We start from the raw sequence: 21,280 nt of genomic DNA, 5'->3' as shown, positions 1-21,280 counted from the left end.
ACAATTTTCAGTGAGGAAATAAGCAACCAATGAAAATGTGAGGGAGCGTATTTAAGCTCCACAGGTGCTAGTCAGATTAAGTCTATGAATAAGGCTAGATAGCCGAAACGCGTCAGACTGACGGATTTCTCACTGAACTTTTATGGTTTTTAACATGTGTGCCGTGGATTTTTAAACCAACTTCAATAAAGGATACGTTTTAACTTTTGATGTGCAGTTATCATTTGACTTTCATACCTTACAAGCACCGGAGTATGCTGAGGTATAGCTGCCAGAGCAGATTGTGCTCATAGCCCGTTGAGGATCCGGGATCAGGGTTCCTACAGACCGCCAAGATCACTGACACCGAACGGGATTTTCCTATTGCAGTGCCGCACGGAGCATCTACCCTCCAATTGGTCGATTAGCCAACACGTGATACGGAAGTCACGTAGGACGCCAACAGGTGATCCTGCCTACCTTGAGAGGATAGTGGCCGGAGTCATACCCGGGTCAAGGCAAACGACACGAAGGAGCGACTGAAGAGGAAAGCAATAATACTTTTGTTAAAAGAATGGGTGTCAGTGTTAGCGGTGACGGTTGCCTGGAGACACGGTAAGAACATTTCTCGCTTACTAAGGTACTAATTGTACACTCTATTACTGTGACTCGGCAACTGTTTCATATGTACATGAACATAAATATATCACAAGCTGTTTATAAGGCGATATAGCAGGAAACCCACATATAATAGAACCTCACTATAGCACTAAGATATTTATGTGCTATCTTACTCTTCATAGTAATTAAGCATTTCTTGTCTATAAAGCAGTTACTGAGATAGAGAAATGGAGAGTGACACGGCCACATGTAACAGTAATTTCTATTCAATGTTAAGTATGGATGACTTTGAGAAAAGCAGACCAACCTTAGAAAATACCTTTAATCCTGACAATCAGATAAAGGATATGTCAGAAATCTTTATGAACATGGAACAGGCCCTTATCAGGGAGTATCAGATATGGTGGGATAAGAGATCCCTAGAAAAATATGTGGACTTAAATATGATACCCAGAGGCCTCAGATTACGTAAGAGACCATCTTTTCAAGTCTCTGATGAGTGGTTTATTTCAGAATGGAACAGTATATTAACGGAGTGTTCCATTAGACTCATGGGAGTCATAATTAAATTTAAAAACCAAAAGCTTGAAGAGGCAAGGGATTACATTAAAGATCTACAGAGAGAACTGAATTCCTTTACTACACATGACCGCTATAGAGAATTAGATGTCCTATTAAAAACTACAATTGACAGTATGAAACAGGACATTGACAGGCTAAAGTACAACAAATTTCAACGTGACACAGAAGACTACAGTAACAACAAGGTATATTACTGGAATACACAGACCTTTAGGAGACAAAAGAAACAGAAGAAGGTGAATAGAGGGAATACATCTACAGCAAGGAGCCAGGCACTTGGACAAGGGGGGAAGAAACAAGTGACATTTTCAGATACTGAAGAGTCCAATGAAGACAGTGAAGTCAGAGACTTTGTGGACTATATGTCAAGTGGTGCATCCTCTGATGAGGAGGCCTTTACACAATTTAATGAGGGTCCTACGAGTACATTATCAATAAGAAATATAGAATCACCAACAGCCTCAAATACTATAGCCTCTACAGGCATATTAAAATCAGGGAACAAAGGCAAATTTAATAACAAATATACTAGGGCTATAGAGACACAGCCTAGCACACACCTGACTACTGATAGTACTGAGGTACAGGTTTTTCAGGAGGATGGGGCCAGAGGCCGGGGGGGAGGAAGAGGAAGAGGAGGAAGAGGAAGAGGCAAATACAAGGAACTACAGTCCCAGAGAGATCAGTATACTCTGAGGAAAGGAACACAAAACAAGTACAAAATATGAAGATAATTAATATATCAAGTATAGAGCTTAGTGAGGAAGAGATGTTATCTTTGAAATTGGGCTTAAATTTTGTTCCCTCTGCAGACTTCAATGTGTTTGATACCCTAGTTGATGTCAACAGGTTTATAAGGACATTAACACTGAAAAAGTATTTCACTAGTGGTGAAGATGTGGAAACAGAAACACATTTAAGTACTGCAGATGAGTCTATTATAATGAATGATTTCTTTCAAATAAAAGATGCAGCCGATTTTCTTTCCCTTTACCATCTAGAAAGAGAAAGTTGTCCTCCCTCCACTATGAAAGGAACACACAATGGTTTCAGGCGTAAATCTAACTTTTATCCCACCCAGACAAGGGGTTTGATTTTGGAACTCTTTCATAAAAGAGTAGAGGAAGATCTTATTAGACTCAAAAGTGATGCTAAAACATATAGATCCAATCTAACTTACAAAGAGAAAGAGGGCCTTAGAAAATTGAAAGAAAGAGACAACATAGTCATCCAAAGTTCAGACAAGGGGGGTACAATTGTAGTTATGGACAAGAACACATATTTAGCAGAAGCATTTAGACAACTAGATGATGCTGATGTCTATAAGATACTCCATACTAACCCCACTAAACACTTCCAAGAATTATTAAAAGATTTACTTGATGATGGCCTGGAACAAGGGGTGATGGACTTGTCGACCTTGGAATATTTGTATATACATGAGCCAGTGATACCCATTTTTCATCACTTGCCGAAGGTCCACAAGTCCATCACCAATGTCAAGGGCAGACCTATTGTCTCAGGAATCGGCTCACTTTTTGAGAACCTGTCCAATTGGATAGAGTCCCTTCTACAGCCACTTGTTTGTAAATTGCCCTCATTTTTGAGGGATACCAAACATCTACTTAACTCAATAAAAGAAATAACCTGGAAGGAGGGGTATAGCTGGCTCACCATTGATGTGGTGAGCCTCTATTCCTCCATACCACATGAAAATGGCTTAAAGGCCATCAAAGAAATGATGGATCTCCTCATCGACTATGAGGATAGTCTGAAAGAATACATTGTAAGAACTGTTCACTTTCTGCTGACCCATAACTATTTTGAATTTGAGGGCAAGTTCTATCTGCAGAGGCGTGGGACAGCAATGGGGGCTAAATTTGCCCCTGCTTACGCCAACCTATTTATGGGATGGTGGGAGCTGTCCCACGTCTATGCAGATGGAAATCCCCATAGAGAGTCGTTGATGGGGTACAAACGTTATATTGACGACCTCCTGTTTGTATGGACAGGGTCTAAAGCAGAGAGTGAACAGTTTGTAGCTTATCTCAATAACAATCAAGTGGGTCTTGAATTTACTTCCCAGTTTGGAGGGAATAGGATTGACTACCTTGATGTAACACTGGAGGGAGATACAGGCATTGGATGTATATCTACCTCACTATACACTAAACCAATATCTGCAAATTCCCTTTTGCATGCGAAGAGCTGTCACCCCAAACACATGCATTATGGGGTGTCCAAAGGGGAAATGATAAGGATTAGACGTAACTGCTCAGATGAAGGCACTTTTCTCAAAGAAAGTAGAAATTTAATTACCAAATTGAGAGCTAGAGGTTACCCAGAGAATAGCATCATGAGAGCTTATAATGATGTTAGAGATATACCTAGGGAAGAATTACTTAAACCTAAAATGTCAAAAATGAAATGTAAGAGAAATGAGAAAAGTGCCAGTCACAAGAGTCAAACTGGAGGAATTACATTTGTGACTACCTATACCAATCAATACAATAGTATTTGCAATATTATTAGAAAGAATTTACCAATTTTGAAGGCTGACAATATATTGAAAAATGTGGTTGAAGAGGGATGCAAGTTTGTGTCCAAAAGAAATGTTACCATTGGTAATATGGTGTCCCCCAGTGTTTTGAAGAAACCCAAAAAAAGCAGTAGTTGGCTCACTTGTAAAGGGCACTACAAATGTGGTACACGTAGCTGTGTAGCATGTGACCTTACACAGACAAGTAAGGTATTTCAATCTTCCAGTACCCATAAGGTCTTTAATTGTAGCTTTTGTACAAATTGCAGATCAGACCATGCCATATATATGGTGACATGCACAGCCTGTGAGAAACAGTATATAGGATGCACTTCCAGAGAGACAAGAGTTAGGATCAAAGAACATCTATACGACATAGACAAAGAAAGAGCCACTACAGGGGTCTCAAAACACTTCATATTTGAACATGGGGGAGACACCAGTACGTTTACCTGGATGATTATTGATTTGGTAATGAAACAGCCCAGGGGTGGCAATAGGGTACATGCCCTTTTCAGAAAAGAGGCCTATTGGATTTTTATGCTTAGGACGCGTAAACCAAATGGCCTAAACATAGATGGAGATATTATCAATTTCTGGGAGTAAAAAAATATGTGGTAAGATGGGACATGTATAGTAATCGGATATCATGTTGAGAACAAAAATTACTAATCATTCACTCTATAACAAACACAAATAAAAGGAAAATGTCAGGGTATAGGTAGTGTCCAGCACAAAATAAAGATTGAGGTATTAACTTGTTTACATGCTTGCACAATGTTTATATATATACCAATTGTTCCAGTAGATATGCTGTACTGAACAAGATTAAGATGGATTTAAAGTATATAGCATGTTTAGAAGTAGTGAAGCTACATTGTAGCCAGTTAGGGGTTTATTGCACTATAACATTGTGTTTCCCCTTTATAATGTTATTGAGGATGTGTATCTGCTGTCCCTTTAAGCCTCCATGCTACAATTTTCAGTGAGGAAATAAGCAACCAATGAAAATGTGAGGGAGCGTATTTAAGCTCCACAGGTGCTAGTCAGATTAAGTCTATGAATAAGGCTAGATAGTCGAAACGCGTCAGACTGACAGATTTCTCACTGAACTTTTATGGTTTTTAACATGTGTGCCGTGGATTTTTAAACCAACTTCAATAAAGGATACGTTTTAACTTTTGATGTGCAGTTATCATTTGACTTTCAATCCCTTAATTACCCATTCCCCAGATTTGCATACCCAACACAGTTATAATAATATATGTTTTACCTCTGTGAATACCTTCTCTCTAAGATTTTGCAGACTGCCTCCTTATTTTAGTTCATTTTGACAGACTTGCATTTTAGCCAATCAGTGCTCACTCCTCGGTAAATTCACATGCATGAGCTAAATGTTATCTATATGAAACACATGAACTAACGAACTGCAGAAGCGGCCTTTAAGGTCTAAGAAATTAGTATATGAACCTCCTAGGTTTAGCTTTCAACTAAGAATACCAAGAGAACAAAGCAAAATTGGTGATAAAAGTAAATTGGAAAGTTGTTTAAAATTACATGCCCTATTTGAATCGTGAAAGTTTTTTTCAACTTTACTGTCCCTTTAAATATAACTTTACATCTGCAGTTCATTAGAGAAAATTATGAAACAAAAGCATCCAAAAAATATTATTTCTGTGTTACCTATCTATTATCCTATCTACAATACAAGTCACCAACAGCTTTCTGAGCAGAGACACTGTTCAAAAGGCTGTTACATGAAGCATATTTAGATATGCTTCACATGCAAAGTAAAAGCTCTCACTTAAAACAGTGATAGCCTTTGCTAGAAGCATTTTTGATAATGCAAGTATATTGCAAAATACAGTATATTTACAATTGAAATGCATTGGTGTTCATTTGAGTTTTAACTGGAATCTCTCTTTAACATTGGCATTCAGTATGTATTATTTATCTGATTATTTTCTTACTACAGCACTGATTACACAACTTTCTCTATGCAGTTATACTGTCAAGGTATATGTAAGGTTAATAAATATATATTTTAATCATATATCTTAAGGTTAATAAACATATATATATTTATTCAGATCTGACTGGTCAGTAGAAAATGATTCCTTTCCTTCAGACAAACTGACTTCAATCATGTTTAAATTCTCCCCCACTGAGCATGTTCAAAAGGTAACAATTGCTCTTAATTGGAAGTGCAAACTTATGTTCAGCTCTTCCCCCATTTAGTATACAAAATTATTCTAACACCCAGTGAGGGAAATAAACATTTGGTTTGATTAAATTCAACAACAATCCCAAAAGGCCATGTGTGTGACTGCCTGGAATGGTGAGATAAAATCTCCTACCCTTTTACAACGCTGCCTGTTAATCTAGTCCAAAGTGACATGTTTTTGTGAGAATTTAAGCATTACACTTAGGTGCAAAAGACCCCATGTTGTGAGTAAAAGACGAAGAGTCTGGGGAGGATAACAAAATGAAAGCACATGGCTCACATTGTGATTTTAAAACAACTTTATTATAGGCAAGTAGAATACACTTCAGCATTATAATAATATATATCTATTTTTAATGGATATGTGACGTTTTTTTTTATATGATAATAAATATAAACACATGAATATATATTGAAATTAAACACATTATATTAAATAGATAATTGCTGCATGGGATATTTATATAGGAAATAAATTCAGAATTAGTATAGATTAAATAGCCATTTTAATAATCCCATATTTGAAGTGCATATATATAACATACATTTTCTATTTTTCAGATCGATCATAGAGGAATGCATGCAGGCAGAACTATTGGAAATGTGAAATAGGCTGAAATTGTGTAAATACATATATGACAGATGTTTAAATGCCATTAATTTCAAAATAATTAGCAGCATAATTCTTTTAATATAATGTAATATTAAAAAAAAAACATGATGTTTCATATCAAAACGATCAGGAAATTGATCTGATGCTGCTCCATCTATAATTAATATTGGGAGAGATTAATACAAGAAATTATGGCGGTTATTACACACTTTAAAGAAATATGTAACTGTCTAAAAATGTTGGTTAAATGAATTTGTATGTATTGTCATGCTGCATGTATTGCTGTGTCTGTTTGTAATGCAGCCACCTGGTTTTGCCATACGAGAACTACAACCAGAAGGCTTTTTGGCTGTTTTAAAAATGAAATCTCAAAGAACCAATCCGAGACAAGGTTTCCGTTTGGGGCGTTTCCAATTTCACCAGTGAGGAGAACCCATATAAAGTGATTGCAACATAGAGAGAGACAGAGTCTGCTGAGCTAAATTGTAACTGGAAGCTGGCGAAAAATACCATTTACTCAAGCAAAGCTAATCTACTCTTCTCATTGACTGCAAAATTATACTTATTGGTAATTCTGAGGTGAAAATATTCCTATTAAGGAATATTGGATATCGATTGGTGTATACCCTGGTAAAGTATTGAAACTACTTGTGATGTTTTGAAATAAGTTATATGCATAGTCACTACAGTTAAACTAAAATTTGAAGATTGGAGAGAGCAAATTGTGCTTTTAAATTGTATTGCATAACCTTGAATAACTCTTAGCTTGCCTATTTGTATGCAAACATTTAAAGTAAACATTTACTATTGCTGTATGTAGCAGAGTTAAGGAAATAGTTTACATTTCAAGTTAGCATTTCATAGCCTATGTATTGTTAAACTAATCCCAATCTTAAATTGTTTATCTATGCAAATATATAATAATAATTCAGAAGTGTATATTGTATTATTGTTTAAATTTGTATCTGGTAGACTAAGTAACTTATCTGTGCAAGTTCTGATGTTTTAAATCAATATTGTATTAGGATAAATTGCAGTTAAATAGCATAATATATATATTATCCTATTGTTTATAAGCACTGTTTAGGATTGTATTGTTTGGATGTTAAAAGTTAAAGGTTTTAGTCCTATTGTGTTAACTGAATGAAAGGCTATTTGTAAATAAGGCTGATTTGTGAAGGTAAATTTTTCTGGGCTTTGTAAGAAGGATAGCATATCTTAATAGTCGGTTTTAACGTATATAATATTGTGTCATATTCTGGTATTGCAAATATATTTCAAAATGTTCATGGATATTAACTAAATAAAAGAATTCAGGTATTTATATTAATTGTATGGATTCTAGTAGATGCATGTTGGTTAAGGGTTTCTATTTTTAAGGAAATTATTAAATATATTGTGTTATAACCCTGCCATAAGCTGATATATTATTTGGAGAGCACTACTTAGATTTCATAAATATACTGACAATACAGTGCCCCTGAAAGTATATAAAATGGGTCAGCCTGGAGCAGGGCCGCCATCAGGGGGTGACAGGGGTGACTCCTGTCAGGAGCCCAATGGGCCAGGGGGGCCCCATGAGGCAAGAACTAAAAAAAATTTTTTATTTTTTTTAAATTTTGGCAGCCACCAGTGGGTACTACAGCAGAGTGCTAATTGACCATGGGAAATGTTATTACAAGGAGTAAAGTATTAGCATTTGAGAGGATTTCTGAGTGTGTACTAAACCACTATGCACAGTGTGAGACTTGGCACTTTGTTTGTACAGTGTGTTCCTAAGTCAGATGGCAGATCACTTTCATTTGCAGAGGAGGTAGGACTTATTTAGCAAATGTTTTTTATTTCTTTGTGCAATTTTGGATTGTAACTTCAGTGTGGTAGTAGTTGTATGGTGGGGCCAGAGGTCCATAAAAACAATTTTTTTTAGCAGCAGTGTATTTATGATTATTTGACAATGCTGTAGAAATTCGATATTTAAAACCATGCAGAAATGTTTCCTCCTCAATACACAAATGGTAGGTGCCCTTTTGGCAGATATGCATATATATATATATATATATATATATATATATATATATATATATATATATATGAATTACATTCCAGTTTACTACCCCTTTATGCAAGGACTTTCCAGGTGCAAGGAGGCATCTCAGACTAAGATTGCTCAGTGTTTGAAATGAGACAGGTTAACTTAAAACTGTTCAGTTTACACTACAGCTGACTTAATTTTGAAATACATACCAACAAGCCTAAATCCTGCATTTAACCAGACCTAATGGTATGAGTACCACAGCTTATGGTTCCACCAAGACAATATAGAGTACAGCATTTTCAAAATCCATAAGTATAGCTGACAGATGGGAACGTTTGTACACTATATTTGAAGTGGTACTCTTGGTTGGGGAAAATGGGGAAAAAACAAACATATGTCAACCTTTTAAAAGTACGTTTCTTCATCTAGCCATCTACCAAGATCATTAATGTACAATTTTGAATTCACAGAATTATTTTTGTTTACAAATTTACAAATATTATTCTTTAAAAAGTGATCTCTTAATTTCTGCAATTTTTTTTATGATGCATGTCACACCCTGTTGATTTAGGGGATGCAAGGTGCATAATTGTTTCCTCCTGTGAGTGTTTCTGTGGGTGTCTGTGTGCTTTGGTTTGTGTCTCTATGAGTGTGTATGTATTTTTTTTCTGTGCGTCTCTCTGTGAGGGAGGGTGTGTCTGTCTTTGTGCATTTTCTGTGGATGTCTATGAGGGTGTGTGCATATGTCTTTGAGCTTTTTCTATGGGTGTCTCTGCGAGGGTGTGTGTATGTTTGCCTTTGTGTATTTTCTCTGGATGCCTCTGTGAGGGTGGGTGTGTATGTCTGTGTTTTCTGTGGATGTCTCTGTGAGGGTGGGTGTGTGTGTATGTATGTCTGTGTTTTCTGTGGATGTCTCTGTGAGGGTGTGTGTTTTCTGTGGGTGTCTCTGTGAGGGTGTGTGTATGTCTTTGTGTGTTTTCTTTGGATGTCTCAGTGAGGGTGTGTGTATGTATGTCTTTCTGTGTTTTTCGTGGTTGTCTCTCTGTGTGTGTGTATGTCTTTGTGTGTTTTCTGTGGGTGTCTCTGTGTGTGTGTGTATGTCTTTGTGTGTTTTCTGAGGCTGTCTCTGTCGGTGTTTCCTTGGCTGTATGTGCAAGTTTGAGTTTGTGTGTGTCCATTGTCTGTTCCTTTTTAGGACATTTTCACCTTACTACTGATTATTCACATCTTTCTACAGACTTTGAGACTAATGAGACCTTTACGGAAGTCACCAATCCACCATTAAACCTTTAAATTATTGTTTAGGCAGTTCAGGGCCCTTCCTTTCAGCCACTACATGCTGTTGTCATTATTTAGTTGGTATCTTCCTTTACAAAAAGATAATCAGAACTCCATATTTTGTTTTCTAAATCTCCTTTTTTTTTTTACAAAACCGTAGTCTACCTCATTACTTGTCAGGTCAATGTAATCAAGTGCTGAGTGTCTGTTTGGGTGTCTGTGTCTTAGTGTGTTTGTGTGTTTCTTTGAATGTCTGCTAGAGTGTCTATATGTGAATCCTTATGTGTGAGTGTGTTTGTATGTTACTACCTTTACAACATTTCCAAGTTTAAATAGACACTTAAGAATAAAGTGCATACGTTTTAGTCACTTGGTCAAAAATTGCACATGTCAAAGGGGGGGGGGGGGGGGGGGGGTGCTAATCAATGGTTAAGTCAGGGGCCCTAAAATTTCTAGTGGCAACCCTGGCCTGGAGAGGGGATAGGACCAGTGTAAACAACATTTTATGTCATTTAGGCAATATTTACAGGTTATAATACAGATTATATATGAAACCTAAAGGTAGTTTTATGTCACTTGTAATACTTTTTTTATACATTATACAGCAGAAATATAGTACAGTATAATATCAGAAAGGTCATATTTGTTGTTTTCAATAAATTTAGACTATTATTTGCATTTTAGAACACAGGCAGAGAATATTGTGACTGACAGGCAGGGGGAAAAAAGTTAATTAAAAAGTTTGGATTTCAGATTGAGTTTATATAAATGTATTGTACCCTATAATTTTCATATTTACTTAATGCTTGCATATATCTTTTACCTGTTACTCGGAGTCTGTCAGCACCGATAATTATTTCTTCTTCATCAGCTGAAAACAACATTTTCCCATCCTTATTTGACTTTACTTCAAATGTTTTACACTGCGCTTCTACAGCATCTGCTCCTAAAATTGTCAAAACAACAAAAGATATAAGATCTAAAGTTTAAAATGATAACGCATCACTAAAGGATTAACTGGCAATCCTTGTAGGATACACCAGCAAATACTGATTCAAGTCCCCATATAGAGTGATTTTTTATTTATTTTTTTACTCAGAAATGAATGTTGTTAATTCTCTCAAAAAACAAACAAAAGATTAAATAATTTCTACAAATATGAAAGGAATCAGGGACAAAAAGAGAGTGATATAAGTGTCTGTCTGTGTGAGGAGATACATATCAAATAAGAAGAAAACTATTGTTGGTCTTTTCTGATTTTTATTAGCTGAATAAAGCTCAAAAGATATACTGCTGTTTATTCAGTTTTAAATTTAGAGATTCGTTTTTACTTTGATCTTCGTTCATTTAAATATGTATGGCCCTTTGAATATTTTTTTTTCCAAGCATCAAAGTGAGTAAGAATTGTTCTCTGTGAAATACCTTAAAGAAAAATGATATTTTATATATATTATGTCTTATCTTTGTAAGTTTGAAGTGGTACTCTTGGTTGGGGAAAATGGGGAAAAAACGGCTTGGCATTTATTAGCATATAAATACATATATATATATATATATATAGATAGATATAGATATATAGATAGATAGATAGATAGATAGATAGATAGATAGATAGATAGATATAGTAGCCATATTAGTCCAGTAGTTTAATGTCAAAATGATAAAAGTATTGCTGTATTCTTCCCATTATAGCTATGACCAATATTATTGATGAATATGCTTCAGACCTGAGGAAGAGAGGACACTCTTTTGAAAGCTTGTCTTTTACTATGTAATGTTAGTCCAATAAAAAATGTATCACTGCATACTGCAATACTCTTATTAGTTTGACATTTATATATAGATATATAGATAGAAAGATAGATATAGACACACATTTTCCATTTAATAATTTTATAGTATTTTTTAAACAGGAATCATGTTAATGTATTAAATGAACTGAATGACACAGCTATAACTCTTTAATAAAATACTGAGAATATCCATTAAAGTAAGATATTTTTGCAGTTTTATTTCCCTATTCATAAAAGATATCCAACAAATATATTCTTAACCATTAGGCAGCAATATATTGCAATCACTTATGCTAAATAAGTTATGTATTATTTTTATGTCTTTGTCATTTCCGTATTAAAGTACTATAAAAAAAACTATATAAAATACCCGGCTTGAATGTGATTTGAACCTAGGAACTTCAAAATAGGAGTGATGCAACAATGAGGAATTCAGATTAGCTGATAAAAATAGCACTACATTTTAATATAAAGTTAAATCAAACTAGTCAGTCACCATCATTTTCAAATTTAGTACATGGTACTACCATTGTTATTTTACCCTATATAATGTTTAAAAATCGGATTGCTAAACTTAGAACATAAGATTCATTCTAAAATGTATTATCCCTAAAAATGCTTTGAAGAGCATAACCAGATAGTCATGGGAACATGCTCATTAGTCAAGTACTATTTTGCATCTTTTGTAACAATGTTTTTAACAGTTATTTATTGTAAAACACTACAGTTATGCAGCATATGCAACAATGTATAACATTGTTACAAATGTTGTAGAACATTAAGCCATAAGATATGTAGGGCATGTGAATGATCCTGATCTTACCTAAATACACATTTCAGCAAAAAAATACTAAGGGAAAAAGTAAATTATGGGGCCCATTTATCAAGTTCCAGATGGAGCCTGCAGACTCGCCAGAAACAGCAGTTATGAAGCAGCGGTCTTAAGACTGCTGCTCCGTAACCCTGTCCGCCTGCTCTGAGCAGGTGGACAGACATTGCTGCAATTCAACCGGATTAAGTACGATCATGTTAATTGACACTCCCCTGCTACCGGCCGATTGGCCGCAAATCTGCAGGGGGCGGCGTTGCACCAGCAGCTCACAATGCTGAATATGGAGAGTGTATTGCTCTCCGCATTCAGTGAGGTCTGGCGGACCTGATCCGCACTGTCGGATCAGGTCCGCCAGACCTTTGATAAATTTCCCCCCTTATCTGAATCATCAAAGTATAATTTACATTGACATGACAATTGGGTCCCCTGCACCTCAACATGAAATATTTACATTTCTCCAACATTGGTGTTTCCGGTCCACGGCGTCATCCTTACTTGTGGGAATATCTCTTCCCCAACAGGAAATGGCAAAGAGTCCCAGCAAAGCTGGCCATATAGTCCCTCCTAGGCTCCGCCCACCCCAGTCATTCTCTTTGCCGTTGCACAGGCAACATCTCCACGGAGATGGTTAAGAGTTTTTGGTGTTTAAATGTAGTTTTTTATTCTTCTATCAAGTGTTTGTTATTTTAAAATAGTGCTGGTATGTACTATTTACTCTGAAACAGAAAAGGATGAAGATTTCTGTTTGTGAGAGGAAGATGATTTTAGCAGACAGTAACTAAAATCGATTGCTGTTTCCACATAGGACTGTTGAGATGAAGTAACTTCAGTTGGGGGAAACAGTTAGCAGACTTTTCTGTTTAAGGTATGACTAGCCATATTTCTAACAAGACTGTGTAGTGCTGGAAGGCTGTCATTTCCCCTCATGGGGACCGGTAAGCCATTTTCTTAGTCTCAAACAGAATAAAGGGCTTAATATGGGCTATAAAACTGGTAGACACTTTTATGGGCTAAATCGATTGCTTTATTTGGACATTTTATACATGTTTATGCTGATAATTCACATTTATAAACTTGGGGAACGTTTTTTTAACGGCAGGCACTATGTTAGACACCTTTTCCAGCCAGGGAGGACCTTCCCAGTTGTAGGCTGAGCCTCATTTTCGCGCCATTACTGCACAGTTGTTTTTGAGAGCAAGACATGCAGATGCATGTGTGAGGATCTGAAAGTAGCTGGAAAAGTTTCTAGAAGGCGTCATTTGTTATCGTATTCCCCTCTGGGCTTGGTTGTGTCACAGCAAAGGCTGTAGCTGGGACTGTATAGGGGTTACATTTGTAAACGGCTCAGGTTCCGTTATTTTAAGGGTTAAAGCTCTGAAAATTGGTGTGCAATACTCTTAATGCTTTAAGACACTGTGGTGAAATTTTGGTAATTTTTGAACAATTCCTTCATACTTTTTCACATATTCAGTAATAAAGTGTTTCTGTTTAAAATTTAAAGAGACAGTAACGGTTTTGTTTTAAAACGGTTTTTGTGCTTTATTGACAAGTTTAAGCCTGTTTAACATGTCTGTGCCTTCGGATAAGCTATGTTCTATATGTATGAAAGCCAATGTGTCTCCCCATTTAAATGTATGTGATAATTGTGCCATAGCGTCCAAACAAAGTAAGGACAGTACTGCCACAGATAATGAAATTGCCCAAGATGATTCCTCAGATGAGGGGAGTAGACATGATACTACATTATCTCCTACTGTGTCTACACCAGTTTTGCCCACGCAGGAGGCCCCTAGTACATCTAGCGCACCAATGCTTATTACCATGCAACAATTGACGGCTGTAATGGATAACTCCATAGCAAATATTTTATCCAAAATGCCTGCATATCAGAGAAAGCGCGATTGCTCTGTTTTAAACACTGAAGAGCAGGAGGGCGCTGATGATAATTGTTCTGTCATACCCTCACACCAATCTGAAGTGGCCATGAGGGAGGTTTTGTCAGATGGGGAAATTTCAGATTCAGGAAAAATTTCTCAACAAGCTGAACCTGATGTTGTGACATTTAAATTTAAATTAGAACATCTCCGCGCACTGCTTAAGGAGGTGTTATCTACTCTGGATGATTGTGACAACTTGGTCATTCCAGAGAAATTATGCAAGATGGACAAGTTCCTAGAGGTTCCGGTGCACCCCGACGCTTTTCCTATACCCAAGCGGGTGGCGGACATAGTGAATAAGGAGTGGGAGAAGCCCGGCATACCTTTTGTTCCCCCCCCTATATTTAAGAAATTATTTCCTATGGTCGACCCCAGAAAGGACTTATGGCAGACAGTCCCTAAGGTCGAGGGGGCAGTTTCTACTCTAAACAAGCGCACTACCATTCCTATCGAGGATAGCTGTGCTTTCAAAGATCCTATGGATAAAAAATTGGAAGGTTTGCTTAAAAAGATTTTTGTACAGCAAGGTTATCTTCTACAACCCATTTCGTGCATTGTTCCTGTCACTACAGCAGCATGGTTCTGGTTCGAGGAACTAGAAAAGTCGCTCAGTAGAGAGACTCCATATGAGGAGGTTATGGACAGAGTTCACGCACTTAAGTTGGCTAACTCTTTTATTTTAGATGCCGCTTTGCAATTAGCTAGATTAGCGGCGAAAAATTCAGGGTTTGTAATTGTGGCGCGCAGAGCGCTTTGGCTAAAGTCTTGGTCAGCGGATGTATCATCCAAGACAAAATTGCTTAACATCCCTTTCAAAGGTAAAACTCTATTTGGACCAGAATTGAAAGAGATTATCTCAGACATCACTGGGGGAAAGGGCCACGCCCTTCCACAAGATAGGCCTTTCAAGGCCAAGAATAAGTCTAATTTTCGTTCCTTTCGCAATTTCAGGAACGGACCGGCCTCTAATTCTGCATCCTCTAAGCAAGAGGGTAATGCCTCACAGCCCAAACCAGCCTGGAAACCTATGCAAGGCTGGAACAAGGGTAAGCAGGCCAAGAAGCCTGCTGCTGCTAACAAAACAGCATGAAGGAGTAGCCCCCGATCCGGGACCGGATCTAGTAGGGGCAGACTCTCTCTCTTTGCTCAGGCTTGGGCAAGAGATGTTCAGGATCCCTGGGCACTAGAAATAGTTTCTCAGAGTTATCTTCTGGAATTCAGGGAACTACCCCCAAGGGGAAGGTTCCACATGTCTCACTTATCCTTAAACCAAATAAAGAGACAGGCGTTCTTACATTGTGTAGAAGACCTGTTAAAGATGGGAGTGATACACCCAGTTCCAATAAAGGAACAAGGAATGGGATTTTATTCAAATCTGTTCGTAGTTCCCAAAAAAGAGGGAACCTTCAGACCAAATTTGGATTTGAAGATCCTAAACAAATTTCTCAGGGTACCATCGTTCAAGATGGAAACCATTCGAATGATTCTACCCACTATCCAGGAAGGTCAATTTATGACTACCATGGATCTAAAGGATGCGTACCTACATATTCCTATCCACAAAGAACATAATCAGTTCCTAAGGTTCGCCTTTCTGGACAAACATTACCAGTTTGTGGCCCTCCCATTCGGGTTAGCCACTGCTCCAAGGATTTTCACAAAGGTACTCGGGTCCCTTCTAGCGGTTCTAAGAACGAGGGGCATTGCAGTAGTACCATACTTGGACGACATTCTAATACAAGCGTCGTCCCTGTCAAAAGCAAAGGCTCATACAGACATTGTTCTGGCCTTTCTCAGATCACACGGATGGAAGGTGAACATAGAAAAAAGTTCTCTGTCTCCATCAACAAGAGTTCCCTTCTTGGGAACAATAATAGATTCCTTAGAAATGAGGATTTTTCTGACAGAGGTCAGAAAGTCAAAACTTCTAAGCACTTGTCAAGTTCTTCATTCTGTTCCACTTCCTTCCATAGCGCAGTGCATGGAAGTAGTAGGGTTGATGGTTGCAGCAATGGACATAGTTCCTTTTGCACGAATTCATCTAAGACCATTACAACTGTGCATGCTCAAACAGTGGAATGGGGACTATACAGACTTGTCTCCAATGATTCAAGTAGATCAGAAGACCAGAGATTCACTCTGTTGGTGGCTGACCCTGGACCATCTATCCCAGGGAATGAGCTTCCGCAGACCAGAGTGGGTCATTGTCACGACCGACGCCAGTCTAGTGGGCTGGGGCGCAGTCTGGGAATCCCTGAAAACTCAGGGACTATGGTCTCGGGAAGAGTCTCTTCTCCCGATAAACATTCTGGAACTAAGAGCGATCTTCAATGCTCTCAGGGCTTGGCCTCAGCTAGCAAAGGCCAGATTCATAAGATTCCAATCAGACAACATGACGACCGTTGCGTATATCAATCATCAGGGGGGAACAAGGAGTTCCCTGGCGATGAAAGAAGTGACCAAAATAATACAATGGGCGGAGGATCACTCCTGCCACCTATCTGCGATCCACATTCCAGGTGTGGAAAACTGAGAAGCGGATTATCTGAGTCGTCAGACATTCCATCCGGGGGAGTGGGAACTCCACCCGGAGATTTTTGCCCAACTAACTCAATTATGGGGCATTCCAGACATGGATCTGATGGCGTCTCGTCAGAACTTCAAGGTTCCTTGCTACGGGTCCAGATCCAGGGATCCCAAGGCGACTCTAGTAGATGCACTAGTAGCACCTTGGACCTTCAACCTAGCTTATGTATTTCCACCGTTTCCTCTCATTCCCAGGCTGGTAGCCAGGATCAATCAGGAGAGGGCCTCTGTGATCTTGATAGCTCCTGCGCGGCCACGCAGAACTTGGTATGCAGACCTGGTGAATATGTCATCGGTTCCACCATGGAAGCTACCTTTGAGACAGGACCTTCTTGTTCAGGGTCCATTCGAACATCCAAATCTGGTCTCCCTACAGCTGACGGCTTGGAGATTGAACGCTTGATTCTATCAAAGCGTGGGTTTTCAGATTCTGTGATAGATACTCTGGTTCAGGCCAGAAAACCGGTAACTAGAAAGATTTACCATAAAATATGGAAAAGATATATCTGTTGGTGTGAATCCAAAGGATTCCCATGGAATAAGATAAAAATTCCTAAGATTCTCTCCTTTCTACAAGAAGGTTTGGAGAAAGGATTATCTGCAAGTTCTCTAAAAGGACAGATCTCTGCTTTATCTGTCTTACTACGCAAAAGACTGGCAGCTGTGCCAGATGTTCAAGCATTTGTTCAGGCTCTGGTTAGGATCAAGCCTGTTTACAGACCTTTGACTCCTCCCTGGAGTCTAAATCTAGTTCTTTCAGTTCTTCAAGGGGTTCCGTTTGAACCTTTACATTCCATAGATATTAAATTACTATCTTGGAAAGTTTTGTTTTTGGTTGCTATTTCTTCTGCTAGAAGAGTTTCAGAGTTATCTGCTTTGCAGTGTTATCCGCCTTATCTGGTGTTCCATGCAGATAAGGTGGTTTTGCGTACTAAGCCTGGTTTTCTTCCAAAGGTTGTTTCTAACAAGAATATTAACCAGGAGATAGTTGTACCTTCTTTATGTCCGAATCCAGTTTCAAAGAAGGAACGTTTGTTACACAATTTGGACGTAGTCCGTGCTCTAAAATTCTATTTAGAGGCTACAAAGGATTTCAGACAAACATCTTCTTTGTTTGTTGTTTATTCTGGTAAAAGGAGAGGTCAAAAAGCGACTTCTACCTCTCTTTCCTTTTGGCTTAAAAGCATCATCCGATTGGCTTACGAGACTGCCGGACGGCAGCCTCCTGAAAGAATCACAGCTCACTCCACTAGGGCTGTGGCTTCCACATGGGCCTTCAAGAACGAGGCTTCTGTTGACCAGATATGTAAGGCAGCGACTTGGTCTTCACTGCACACTTTTGCCAAATTTTACAAATTTGATACTTTTACTTCTTCGGAGGCTATTTTTGGGAGAAAGGTTTTGTAAGCCGTGGTGCCTTCCGTTTAGGTAACCTGATTTGCTCCCTCCCTTCATCCGTATCCTAAAGCTTTGGTATTGGTTCCCACAAGTAAGGATGACGCCGTGGACCGGACACACCAATGTTGGAGAAAACAGAATTTATGCTTACCTGATAAATTACTTTCTCCAACGGTGTGTCCGGTCCACGGCCCGCCCTGGTTTTTTAATCAGGTCTGATGAATTATTTTCTCTAACTACAGTCACCACGGTACCATATGGTTTCTCCTATATTTTTCCTCCTGTCCGTCGGTCGAATGACTGGGGTGGGCGGAGCCTAGGAGGGACTATATGGCCAGCTTTGCTGGGACTCTTTGCCATTTCCTGTTGGGGAAGAGATATTCCCACAAGTAAGGATGACGCCGTGGACCGGACACACCGTTGGAGAAAGTAATTTATCAGGTAAGCATAAATTCTGTTTTTTTACTCTAGACTTCATTTAAATAATTCTAGATTACACCATGACACAAATCCATAGCTCTATTATTTGTTCACAGCTCTGAAATAACCTCATAACTTCCTTAAACCCATGATCCTGTTAGCTGTGCTACTTCCTGATCCTCTCTCTCTCTTATAATATATATCTACATATACATATGTCCTGGAAATTATATATATATAATATATATACATATATTTAGTGTATTTCAGTGTTCCAAGCACTCACTGTAGTAGTGAATTGCCTGGGTGCTCTTTATGGAAAATGTGTAGAAACTTTCGGTGAAAGAAGAGGCACTCACAGGGCTTAATGGTTTCACAATATTTTGAATTTTATTATTATAACTTTTTCATCATATGGTTCAGTCAACGTTTTGGTCCTCATAGGGACCTTTGTCAAGACTGTATCAAAAGAGTAGTTAGTACATTATGTCAGACAATGCACTTATGTAACAGCACTATATTTATTTGTTGGGCAGCTTTGGCACAATTGACATTTTTTAATATATACAGACTATGGGGCCTATCTATCAAGCTCCGAATGGAGCTTGATGGCCGTGTTTCTGGTGAGTCTTCAGATAACCCATAACCCTCTGAGCAGGCGGACAGGAATCGCCGCAATTAAACCCGATCGAATACGATCGGGTTGATTGACACCCCCCTGCTGGCGGCCGATTGGCCGCGAGTCAGCAGGGGGTGGCGTTGCACCAGCAGCTCTTGTGAGCTGCTGGTGCAATGTTAAATGCGGAGAGCATATTGCTCTCCGCATTCAGCAATGTCTTGCTGACCTGATCCGCACTGTCGGATCAGGTCCGCAAGATATTTCATAAATATGCCTCTATATGTACTCAGTTATAAAAGGATATGGCTATATAATACAAAAATATAGCACACCAGAATAAACATTTTCAATAACCCAGGGTGCTGCAGAAATGTCCATATCCATAATAAAGATAGCAGTCACTGGGAATCCAGAATTCAGTATAACTTTCCAACTTTCATATGCACTTATTAAAATAGTCTGACATTGTAAATGTGTGACCTGTTTTCAGGGCCGTCTTTAATATTGACTGGACTAAATCAATTTATTTTATAATTTTTAAAAAAAATGATTAGCCCAACAGTGGAGCATCCATCTCTGAACTAATCATTAAAAAAAAAAAAATGAAATAAATTGCAATGTGTGAAACTGGACCTAAGCAGTACTAATAAGTAAATAAATATATAAATTCCTCCACTATGGATTAATTTAATATATTTATTTACTAATTAATTAAATGATGGTTTTTAATTTATTTTTATTTTATACAGAATATTTTTTCTTAAGTACATAAAATTTATGGCATTGCATAGTAAAATTCATTAGCGGACCTAATGTCTACAGGGCTCCTTTGCAAACATTAATTTTGGGCCCCCCTAAAACCATCTCACCAGTTTTGGGATATACACTACATATTTATTGTTTAGACAGCCACTGTACAGCAAAATGACCACTTTAATGAATACCAAGGGAATGCAAAAAATAACAAACTCCCCTAACCCATATACACACAAACTCTCCAGAGCATAAACATACACAAACACACACTCTCCAGAGCATACACATGTACACACACACTCTTCAGAGCATACACATGTACACACACACACTCTTCAGAGCATACACATTTACACACACACACTCTTCAGAGCATACACATGTACACACAAACACACACTCTCCAGAGCATACACATGTACACACGCACACACACTCTCCAGAGCATACACATGTACACACACACACTCTTCAGAGCATACACATGTACACACAAACACACACTCTCCAGAGCATACACATGTACACATAAACACACACTCCCAAGAGCATATACATGTACACACAAGCACACACTCCCAAGAGCATACACATGTACACACAAACACACACTCTCCAGAGCATAAACATGTACACACTCCCAAGAGCATACACATGTACACATAAACACACACTCCCAAGAGCATACACATGTACACACAAACACACACTCTCCAGAGCATACACATGTACACACAAACACACACTCCCAAGAGCATCTACATGTACACACAAACTCACACATTCCCTCTTACACACTCATATACTTTACTACATACATAATAAATATATAATTACACGGCATAACAAACAGTACACGTTAAATTAATGACAACTAAATGGCTTCTCACAGAATGAATTTAAATGGGTTGTGTTTTTTTTTATTTCCAATGAAAATGGAAAAGGTTTTAGTAATCTGTACTGGGCCAATATTAAAAATACAAAGTATGTGTGCACTGTGCAGTATACTAAGGTGTGTCTGACCTGTAAGGAGGAATCCTGACATTTTGGGGATAAAGATTAGATATG

General features: G+C 38.1%; 1 protein-coding gene across 2 annotated transcripts in view; it reads right to left on the bottom strand.

Moving 5' to 3' along the window:
* SGCZ (sarcoglycan zeta) overlaps positions 1–21,280 on the bottom strand; it is a 995,626-nt gene that overhangs the window by 250,535 nt on the left and 723,811 nt on the right. The window contains exon 4 of one of the 2 annotated variants that reach the window (XM_053703932.1): positions 10,695–10,817. The exons of the other annotated variant lie outside the window; for it this stretch is intronic. Coding sequence (XP_053559907.1) covers positions 10,695–10,817 — 123 coding nt within the window. The remainder of the gene's footprint in view (positions 1–10,694; positions 10,818–21,280) is intronic. 2 annotated transcript variants of the gene reach the window in all.

Source organism: Bombina bombina, chromosome 2 (assembly GCF_027579735.1).
Source record: "Bombina bombina isolate aBomBom1 chromosome 2, aBomBom1.pri, whole genome shotgun sequence".
In the NCBI taxonomy this organism is placed as follows: Eukaryota; Metazoa; Chordata; class Amphibia; order Anura; family Bombinatoridae; genus Bombina; species Bombina bombina.
The sequence above is the reverse complement of the archived record's forward strand: the minus strand, read 5'-3'. Positions and strand labels throughout refer to the sequence as shown.